This window comes from Camelina sativa, chromosome 17, assembly GCF_030686135.1.
Source record: "Camelina sativa cultivar CO46 ecotype springtype chromosome 17, ASM3068613v1".
In the NCBI taxonomy this organism is placed as follows: Eukaryota; Viridiplantae; Streptophyta; class Magnoliopsida; order Brassicales; family Brassicaceae; genus Camelina; species Camelina sativa.
Window position 1 is genome coordinate 28,614,368 of NC_141896.1, and position 11,222 is coordinate 28,625,589.

General features: G+C 36.9%; 1 protein-coding gene across 1 annotated transcript; it reads left to right on the top strand.

Moving 5' to 3' along the window:
• Positions 1-2,975: 2,975 nt before the first annotated feature.
• LOC147924435 (defensin-like protein 275) lies at positions 2,976-3,584 on the top strand. Its single transcript, XM_087494286.1, has 2 exons — positions 2,976-3,124; positions 3,363-3,584. Exons 1-2 carry the CDS (start codon positions 3,052-3,054, stop codon positions 3,536-3,538), a joined length of 249 nt encoding a protein of 82 aa, XP_087350412.1. The 5' UTR covers positions 2,976-3,051; the 3' UTR covers positions 3,539-3,584.
• The last annotated feature ends 7,638 nt before the right edge of the window (positions 3,585-11,222 follow it).

The following is an 11,222-nucleotide window of genomic DNA, read 5'->3' on the forward strand; positions in this document are numbered from 1 at the left end:
GATGACGATCCGGGGGCGCGCTGTAGGGTGGCAACCTGAGAGACGAGTTTGATTTTTCCTTACATATTATGGCATGCGGGTCTAGGCCCGATGAGGAGCCAACATTTCGCATGCAGACTTAGGTCTGATGAGGAGCCAATAAGAACTCAAGGTTTAGGCGTATGAGTAAAGGAAAGTCCAAAAGTCGAGAGCAAATGACGCCTGGAGCATGAGTCTATAGCCTAGAGGTGACCTTCTGCAGATCGGTCGGAGGAGTGCGGGCCGTGGAGACGGTTGCGCGGGAGTCCTTGGCTGATGGTTGTTCGAGATTCGAGGACGAATCTAGTTTGGTGGGGGAGAATTGTAATATCCGTGAACCAAAAACCCGGTTTAGAGGATTACATCGGTCGATGCAAGAGTTGCATCGGTGGATGCAAGGGTAATTCTCTGCGTTTTGACTTAAGTCAAACGCTGCGTTTTGGTCAAAGGAGAAAAGAAAACCCTTAGGGTCGATGCTTTTGGTCTCATTTTCGTGGTGTGGCCATTTTTGGAGAGAAGTAAAAGAGAGGAAAAAGTTCTTGAGAGTTCTTGGTGATTTCTTGGAGATTTGGGGCGTTCCTGTAGAGATCTGTAGCTGGGATCGTTGTAGGAGCTTCCTGGGAGCGTGTTCTTGATTGTTTGAGGTTTAGTTTCTCCTGTGGCAAAGGTAAGTGCATGACCATGGCTTATCTAAGCTAGAGAACTCATTAATCTTCCTGTTGTGTGTTGTTAGACGTATTAGGATGTTGCTATGGATGTTAGGAAGCTTTCCTGTGGCTTGGGATCGAGTTTTGTGGTTGTAGGAACGAAGATCCGGCGAGAAACTTCGGGGAAATCACGGTGCTCGACGTTGCGTCGATCGATGCTTATCTTGCATCGGTCGATGCAAGTGCGAGGACGGCGCGTAAACTCTAGGGTTTTCGTGTTACGTCGAGCATGCGTCGGTCGATGCAGACTGGGTATCGGTCGATGCAAGTTACACTTTCATCGGTCGATGCAGCTTCTGTGTCGATCGATGCTTCCCCATTTGGCATCGGTCGATGCATGTGTGGTGTCGGTCGATGCTAAGTCCTGGTTTGTTATTGTCAATTGTTGATTGTTGTGTGTTGGTTATTGATACTCTATTGCTTGTTTGTATAGCCCAGTAGATGGGAGGATTGCCTTACTGAGTGTTTATAAAATACTCATGCATTGCAATATGTGTTTGTGGTGCAGGTAAAGGCAAAAAGTGATCGTGGAATCCAGGCAATGAAGAGGAGGATGTTCTAGGGACTCGGTTTTATGTTGTCTGGCTTTGCTAGGTTGCTAGAGTTGGGTCATTAGAACATTGCTAGGTTGCTGGTTCTATGATTCCTGTTGTTTTGGTTATTGATTATGTTGGAATATAGTTATATTTTATTATTTGATTATTATTGAATATTGGTTGGTTAATTCCGCTGTTGAATATGTTTGTGGTTAGGTGGCTAGTGGGTATGGGACCACTAGTTGTAGTTTATTTTATTATATTTTATTTATTATTTATTATTAATATAAAAAAGGGTCGGTTGTTTCAAATTAGAAGCTTTCAATAGTTATTATAATTGATTATAAAAAGAAGTATATTACCCCTGAATTATCTCCAACTCACTAAAAGAAACTTAATTCCCAATAAATATAGATTTATATATATTCATAAATAAATATAAAAATGACAACAAATTAGGGGATATCATGATGTGTGATTATTTATATATATATCTAAGTATGTAAGCTAATTAATCTCAACATTTAGTGTGATTATTCATTAAAAATGAAAATATTGATAACCGAATAGGAATATACATTCTAATTGTATATTCATCTTTGTGCTATTAAAAAGGAATGAGACAACAACCCTTATCATTATAAATAAACTTAGTAACCAAAAAAAATCATAATATATTTAAAATAAGTGATTGGTAGTTTATGCAAAATTGTTATAGTTACTCGATAAATCATAAATATAAATTTGATTATTAAAACACACAAAAATATATATTGCCATAAATTTTAACATTTTATAAATATTTCTTTACCATGTTCATATATTTCACGGGTAAAATGTATTCTTACATGAATAAGTTTATTTTGGAATTTCATTAATTTTTCATAATGTTTTTTTGGTAATAATCTGTCATTTATAGAAAATATTAACAAACCGACTAACTCAAATGATTTAAATAGCCTAATCAAAAATATTAAATCAATTAATTATATTATCTTCAGAAAATTTAACATATAATAAAATTAAATAATTAAACTACAGAGTAATTTAGTATATGATGTTTTGGTTACATAAGAAACATGCAAAATTGTTGTGATTACAAGATAAAACATAAGAAGATATGAAATTGATTTTTAAACCACACAAGACATATTGCAATAAATAGTAACAATTTATTAATACTTTCTCTACCATAAAACCTCTTACACATTTAAAGATTTCATGGGTAAAACGTATTTTTTATACGAAAAACGCAGTTTTAAATAAAAAAATAAAAAAATTTAGTTACATATTATGTTTGATACAAATAAATATTGGTTCTAAGATAATAATTTTCTTTAAATCGATTTATCCCGCACATAGTGCGGATTGTTACCTAGTATATAGATAAAATGAAATTAAGTGTCACTGTGGATGAAGGTTTGACCATATCTTTTTAATGGGAAATTTTAAAATTTTCCCTTTTTTATGTTTTTACTAATTGTACCGAATATTTTGTTTTTGTGAAACTTTGATCGCCATAACTAATTTCTATATTAGAAATTTGACTCTCTTTTTTTTGTGGTAAAAAGACTTGACTTGTTTATATGTATGGTTTGACCATATCTTTTTTTTTAACAGGAAAGTTCAAATTTGTATCCTTTTTATATATTAGAAACTTGACTTCTTTTTCTGAGGTAAAATGACTTGACTTGTTTATATAGACATATCCTTTTCTAATATATTTTTAGTTTTTTACCCCCAACAAACTAAAACATAATTTGATTATTAAAGAAAATAAATCAAACTAAATGGCTTTGTCGAAGTTTCAACTTACAACTTTTCTCATCATATATTCTCTGCTAACTACTTCCCAATCAAAGAGTAAATATCTTTTCTTCTCTTGGTTTGCTTTTTGGTTGTGTTGTAAAATTCTTCTCTCAGTTTTAGTTATTTATAATATTTTTTTTGATTATAATCTTCCTCTATACCCATTTCCAATAAATATGCATTATAACACCCACATAGTGATAGACAGTGTTTTATAAAACAGTAAGTACATAAATTTCTCGCGGAAAATATAGTAAATGGTTATTTCTGATTTGTTTTTGGCAACTAACAGTATTGAATACAAAACAAATCGGACATGAAGAGTGTGTTTATAGAGGTCGATGCCAGTTCAGCGAAGAATGTGAGAGTCGCTGTGGACCGCCTGAGTTCTCAGATGAAACTACTGGTTTATGCATGCTCGATTATGATGACAACGAATATCGCTGTTGTTGTACTTCATATAACTAAAAAGAGTTAACGTTTGGTTAAATATACATATTATCTACATTAAAAATATTATAGTCACGGAAATATCAAATATTTAGTAGCATCGAAGATGATCTAATACCATAAATATATAATGAAACTTAAGCAAAATAGAGAAAATCAAACAAAGTCACACTAGACGACTCATGTCAAAATAGAATTATATTATATTGTATCACTGAAAAGTACACAAGAATTTTGATTGCAGCCGGCCCTGACTTAAAGCAGGTGAAGAAGCCATTGATTTAGACGCCATTCGATATGAAGTTGTAGTATAGTGGTTAAATTATGTGTAATTATTCGAACCTCAGATAAAAGTAAGTTTTTTCTCCCAATGATATTATTTTTTAGTGTGTTCAATATTTCTTAAAGAAATAAATTCTAAGGAGAAAAGGAGTCATATTTACTTAATCATATACATATGTATCAATCATAGAGAACCAGTGGGAATTAGAAACAAGAGCGTCGAATATCTGAATTTGGACCTAAGTTTTAAATTTTCCACAACTATTTCCAACCAAAAAAAGAAATAAGAAAAAAGACAGCTCTTACCCTCCAATCAAATGTGAGGGCAGATTGTCTTACTCGTTCTTCAAGATTTTTAGTTTCTGAATTTTCTTTTGTAAACTCTTAATTTCCGGTTTGGGCAACCAACCTTGGAATCCTCTTTTAATTTAATGTTTGGTTGAAAAAAAAAAGACAGCTCAAAAATAATCTATGTAATAATAATAATCTAAATAAATATTATAAATAGTTGCAATTTTTTGTCATATCTTCTCATGAAATTAATATAAATATTTATTTTGAATAAAATGATACGGTTGTGTCGGTTCATTGTAAAATTCTGTTTTTTATCATAAAAAATCATACAGTTGCATCTGTTCATTGTAGAGTTGTATATTTTCACCATATCTTATTAACAACTTTTCATTCCAATAGTTATGTTTATCAAAATGTTTATGTCTTTTGAACTCTATATATATATTTGTCTCTTTTTAGAAAACTAACAATTAAATCATTTTTCGCTAACACAAATGTTTCATGCTGAATCAAAATAATATGAACTTTAATATCCAATATATAACATTATTCTATAATCTAACTTAAGATTTTAGAAATGATTATAGTAATATAAAAATTTAATCAACTTTAACTATTTAACTCATAGTTGAGTTTATTTATCATAACTCTTCATAAAATATATGTTTTAAAGATTTAACTATTTAATTTTTAATTTTTAGAAATTGTGTATTTTTTATAATTATTGGTTGATAAATTTCACTCAAGATGAAATTTATTTTTAAAATTATTTTATCAAAAATTTGCATGTACTTATTATGATATTTGCATTTAGTATTACTTCATTATAATATTTGTTTGTTAGTAATATAAATATCAATAAATATAATGATGCTTGTTACTCTTTACTATAACTTTCATAAAATATCTTATACTTGTAATTGAGAGAAACAAGAACCAAGTGGTAAAACTTTTAGATTATTATTAACTTGGATAATCTTTACAAATGGGGATTTAGAGAGTTATATACAACCCTGGAAAACTCTAGAACCCTCTCAACTTTTCTATAGGCTATACAGCTGTACAATGCTTAGTCACTGCTTATGGATGCGAGGGAATCAAATCGGTTTTGAATTGAGACTGTCTTCGTCTCCTTTGTTTTTCCCTTTGCAGGTACAGGTTTTGTCTTCTTCTGCAGCTCTATTGTGGATTTGACAATTGGGCCTGACTTCTGCAATTGGGCTTGAGGTAATGGCCATGTATTGCTCACACCCTCCCGCAAACTTAGAGTGGGTGGTCCAGCCACACCGAGTTTGAGTCGAAGACGATCGAAGTCTCACCTTGGCAGAGACTTTGTGAAAATGTCAGCCACTTGCAGGTACGCTGGAACATGTATAGTTTCGATTAGTCCCAATGCAACTTGCTCGCGGATGTAGTGATAATCTATATCAAAGTGTTTTGATCGATTATGAAGAGATGGGTTTGCACTGAGATAAACTGCAGAGAGGTTGTCACAACGGAGTGGTGTTGCCTTTGGCTGAGATATTCCAAGATCACGAAGCAAGAACGAAAGCCACTGGATTTCATGAGCTGTTGCTGTCAATGCTCTGTATTCTGCTTCTGTGGAGGAATTATAGACCGTAGCTTGTCTTTTAGCTGACCAAGAGGTGAGGTTTGGTCCAACAAAGGTACATAACCCTGTTGTAGAACGTCGAGTGTGTTTGCAGCCACCATAATCACTGTCGCTGTATACTGTCAGCGACATATCTTGATCCTTCTTGATGTGGAGACCGAGATTGAGAGTTCCTTTCAGATATCGTAAGATTCTCTTGAGGAGCCCAAAATCAGAGACAGTTGGAGAGTGCATTCTCTGACACACAAAATTGACAGCATATTGTATATCAGGTCTAGTAATGGTAAGGTATTGAAGTTTACCAGCTAGACTTCTGAAGTAGGTAGGCTCTGGAAGTGGATCCATGTTTAGCTTGTCAAGTCGTTCATGTAGAGGAGTAGGCATGGAGTTGCAGTCGGACATGGATGCTTGATGCAGAATGTCCTTTGCATATGCCGTTTGATGAAGAAACATTCCCCCCGTGTGTGACTGTATCTCAATGCCAAGAAAATATTGAGGTGGTCCTAGATCTTTCATGGAGAACCGCTTGTTGAGACTATCAATGAGAGCTTGGATCAGTGTGTTTGTGCTGCCAGTTAAAAGTATGTCATCGACGTATAGAAGGAGGACTAGATTCTCTCCATTCCTTCTGTATGTGAATAGGGATGGATCTGACTTGCTGCACACAAACCCAAAGTCAATCAAGAAGTTGCTGAAGGTATTGAACCATGCTCTGGGAGCTTGCTTCAGGCCGTATAAGGCTTTTGTCAATTTGCACACATATGTTGGATGATTGGGATCGACAAAGCCTGGTGGTTGTGTCATGAAGACTAGTTCATCAAGCTCTCTAAGGAGAAAGGCGTTGGAGACATCAAGTTGTTTGATGTTCCAACCCTTTGCAGTCGCTACATCAAGCACCATCCTGATCGTTGCTGTCCTGACAACCGGACTGTTGGTCTCTAGATAGTCTAAGCCCTCTTCTTGGTTAAACCCTTTGGCCACAAGCCTAGCTTTCAGCTTGTCAACTGACCCATCAGGTTGCATCTTGGTTTTAAAAACCCATTTACAGCCTAAAACATTCATTTCTTCATTTGGTGGGACTAGAGTCCAAGTGTGTAGCATATTGATTGTTGTCATCTCATCATCAACAGCTAGAGTCCATCCAGGGTGTTTTAATGCAGCAGTAATAGATTTAGGTTCTTCTACACTGAATTTGGACGTTAAGAGAACATACTGACTGTTTGGTTTGTGAATTCCCGCCTTAGCTCTTGTAGTCATAGGATGAAGATTGTCCTGATGAACTTCTTCAACAATTTGGTCTGGTTCTGGCTCACTGTCTGGTTCTGGCTCAGTGTTGTCTGGTATTGTGTCCAAATCAGGTTCTAGATCGAGAGGTGGTTCTGGATCTGGAGCAATATCTGCGACTGTTGTTTCAGGTGGAGACAGGACCCGGGTGATTTGAGGCTCAACGACTTGAGGTGGTGAGTTAGTTGCTGATTGCCATGCTCGAAGAAGAGGAGTTTGATATCTCGGTGAGAGAGACTGATATTGCTATTTAAATGGGAAGGTTTCTTCATCAAATACGACATGTCGAGAGATGTAGATCTTCCCTGTTGGCGGATAAAGACAACGGTAGCCTTTGTGTTGTGGACTGTAGCCTAGAAAAACACATTGCAGAGACCTTGGTTCAAATTTATGGTGTGTCAGTGGTTTCAAGAGTGGATAGCAAGCTGCACCAAAGACTCTCATCATGGAGTACTCTGGTTTTTGATCTAGCAGAGCTTCAAGTGGACTTTGGTTCTGCAGAACTGTTGATGGGAGCATGTTACTAATGACACTTGCAGTATAGAAGGCTTCTACCCAGTATTTGAGAGGTGTGTGGCTGTGAAACAGCATAGAGAGACCCAATTCTACAATGTGGCGATGTTTACGCTCAGCAATGCCATTTTGTTGAGGTGTGTAGGGCAAGAGATAAGATGTCTAATCCCCGTATTGAAAAAGTGTTGTTTAAGTTGATGATTGGTGAACTCTCCTCCTCCATCACTCTGAAACACTTTGATCTTTGTATTGAACTGATTTTCCACAATTTTTTGAAAAGCACAAACACAGAGTAGAATTCAGACTTTAAATGCAGAGGATAGAACCAGGTGTAACGAGAGAAGTCATCAACAAAGACGGCATAGTATTTAAAGCCTTGACTCGATACAACTGGTGAGGGTCCCCAGAGATCACAATGGACTCAATCTAAGGGGTGCAAAACACGAGACTCTGAATTAAAAAACTAAAGTTTTGAACTTTTTCCCATCTGGCAAGGTTCACAAATTGGGGTAGTTCTGCTCTTATTTACTTCAATTGCCTTGCTATTCTTGAGTTGTTACAGAATCTTGAAGTTTGAATGACCAAGCCTATGATGCCATGTTGCTTCCGAGGCTGCACAATGGCGATTAGAGAAGAGAGCAGCAAACTGGTGATTCTCCAACACATACAGACCATTACGCTGATTTCCCTTTGACACCACTTTCTGAGTGTTTAAATCAATAACACATATCTGCAGCTGTACCCTCTCAACTTTTCTATAGGCTATACAGCTGTACAATGCTTAGTCACTGCTTATGGATGAGAGGGAATCAAATCGGTTTTGAATTGCGACTGTCTTCGTCTCCTTTGTTTTTCCCTTTGCAGGTACAAGTTTTGTCTTCTTCTGCAGCTCTGTTGTGGATTTGACAATTGGGCCTGACTTCTGCAATTGGGCTTGAGGTAATGGCCATGTATTGCTCACAGTAATACATATAAAAAAAAATTACAAGGTTGTCTCTATTTATTATGAATTTTCATTTCATATTTTTATTTATTTTAAAGTTGAGTCTTTTTGCCATAATAATTTTTTAATCTAAGTTTTCATTTTGATGGTTGTATTGTGTTTTTAAACTCCCAATTATATATATTTATTATTTATGTAGTTTTAGCCTTATTTGTTATTTTTCTTCTATTAAGATAATTTTATTTTATTTTATTAAAACATAGAATTAAGAATCTTAAAACATAAACGAGAACATTCTACAAGCTTTTTCAAGTAATTGATCTTACATTTCTGGATCTTCTTCAAGCTTTGATTTTCAAAGAAAGAGTGACAGTGTGATACAATCAGAGACTCACACAAGTAAGATCAACGAACAAAGCATGAAACTTTGAACTAGAGAGAAGAGTTAAGAAGATTACATATTCTTGTAGGTTGTACTGATGGTTGATCCTTTAAGTTTCTGATAAGCCAAACTCTAGAAATGATACAAAGATGAGAGGTTAAGAATCATTATAGTTAATTAACTCAATGATTGATAATTTGATATAGAATTTGTAGAAGACATAATATATTTCAATGTCTTAATGTAATTAGCAGAAAACCTAAACCTAAAATGTACCTTTCTAAAACCTATCTTGTAATTCAATGTCTGCTAGTAAATTAGAACTAGTGACCACTCCCCCCTCATTCAAATGAATAACTTAAACCATTGTTCGATCATGGCTCGATACTCCTTATACTTTTAAAGTCTGTTATGAAAGCTGAACTTTAAAAAAGCTGAACTACAAGCGCAGTATGCGGTACTTGCAATCTCATCCTCAGAAGTGGGAGAGGTTTGAGCTTGAGAATGTGTCAGATATTGTGTACATAACAGAGTTATATTGCGTACTTTATTTCACAAGATTTTCCTATTTTTTGTGATGTAGAGGGTAATTTTTTTTTAAAAGCGATTTGGTATTTTTTTAAAAACAAAAACACCTTGAAAATTCATAAAAATGTTGTTATCTTGTTTTGTTTACAGAAAAATTATAAAAATATTTAATACTTAAATGAGTATGGAAATGAGATAAGAAGCCCTTTGACGATGGCTTAGATTCACCGGATCGGAGACTACCTCTCCTATCGAAACTGATCCCGTGAAACCTCCAGAATCTCCAGTCTCCAAATCTAACTACTTTCGTCTCTCGTTCCTCACTGTGAATCTCCCTCTTCCACTCAGCGTAGCTAGACCTCCGGTAGAGCTCTCACCATTGGTGTCTCGCAGATTCTTGTCTTCTCCAATGCCCCCTTGATTTTGATCCATTAGCTTCGCTGGGAAAAATGCAATGAGTCACAAATGAAGAACTATTAGCCAAAGTGTCCTCATCGTCATTGGAATTGACAGAAGACCCGCCATTGGTGTACGAGATTGTGATCAGAAGAAAAGTTTGAGAGAGAAATTGCCGTTAGTGAGTGTGACAACCCGTCCCGCGGACCCCACTAGCCTACCGCTAGCTGCCCCAACGGACCGTCCGTGGACCCTGCTAGCCCACTGCTAGCCATCCCAACGGATTCCAAGCTGGCCCTGCAGGGCATCGATCCTAACCCATCACTGTGGAAATCCACATCCACCAGTAGGTTATTGGTGCACCAGGCGTTCCTCGAACCCTGGTCTCTACTCTTAAACAACCTTCCCACAGGACAAGTTGCCACCAATTGGTGACAGCTTGTCCTGTGGGAAGGTTGTTAAAGGGTGGGGAGCAGGGTTCGAGGAACGCCTGGTGCACCAATAACCTACTGGTGGATTGGGATATCCACAGTGATGGGTTAGGATCGATGCCCTGCAGAGCCAGCTTGGAGTCCGTTGGGACGGGTAGCAGTGGGCTAGCAGGGTCCACGGACGGTCCGTTGGGGCAGCTAGCGGTGGCCTAGTGGGGTCCGTGGGACAGGTTGTCACATAAAAATCGATTTTTATGTGACAACCCGTCCCGCAGAACCCACTAGCCCACCGCTAACTGCCCCAACGGACCATCCGTGGACCCCACTAGCCCACCGCTAGCCGTCCCAACGGACTCCAAGCTGGCCCTACAGGGCATCGATCCTAACCCATCAATTGGTGGCAACTTGTCCTGTGGGAAGGTTGTTAAAGGGTGGGGACCAGGGTTTGAGGAACGCCTGGCGCACCAATAACCTACTGGTGGATGTGGATTTCCACAGTGATGGGTTAGGATCGATGCCCTGCAGGGCCAGCTTGGAGTCCGTTGAGACGGCTAGCGGTGGGCTAGTGGGTTCCGCGGGATGGGTTGTCACAGTGAGATTCACGCACGCAATTCCCTCTTAGTTTTTGTATTCAATTCTCCTTCGAAATGGTTTTACTCTTCTTCTTTTCCTTTTTTTTTTTGGGAGATTCTCAAAAATAGCACTAATTTCAGTTTTTCTTCCAAACTTAGCATACATCTTTAATTATGACAAATTTAGCACAAACTTGTATAATATTATTAATAATAAAAAATTAAGGGATTAAAAAAGAAATAAATTGTTAAAATTGTGAGAACGTAAACTCGATGTTCTCCAGCGAGAGAGAATACGGCGAAAAAGAACAAAAGAAATATGAATCTGGTGAACCCAATCATGAATCTGGTGAACCCAATCATGAATCCAACGAATCCGATCGAACCTGAAGTGGAGATGAATCATAACCTGAAATTGAGAGAGAATACGGTCTTCTTCCATCTGCCGCGTCGTTTTACCTTCCA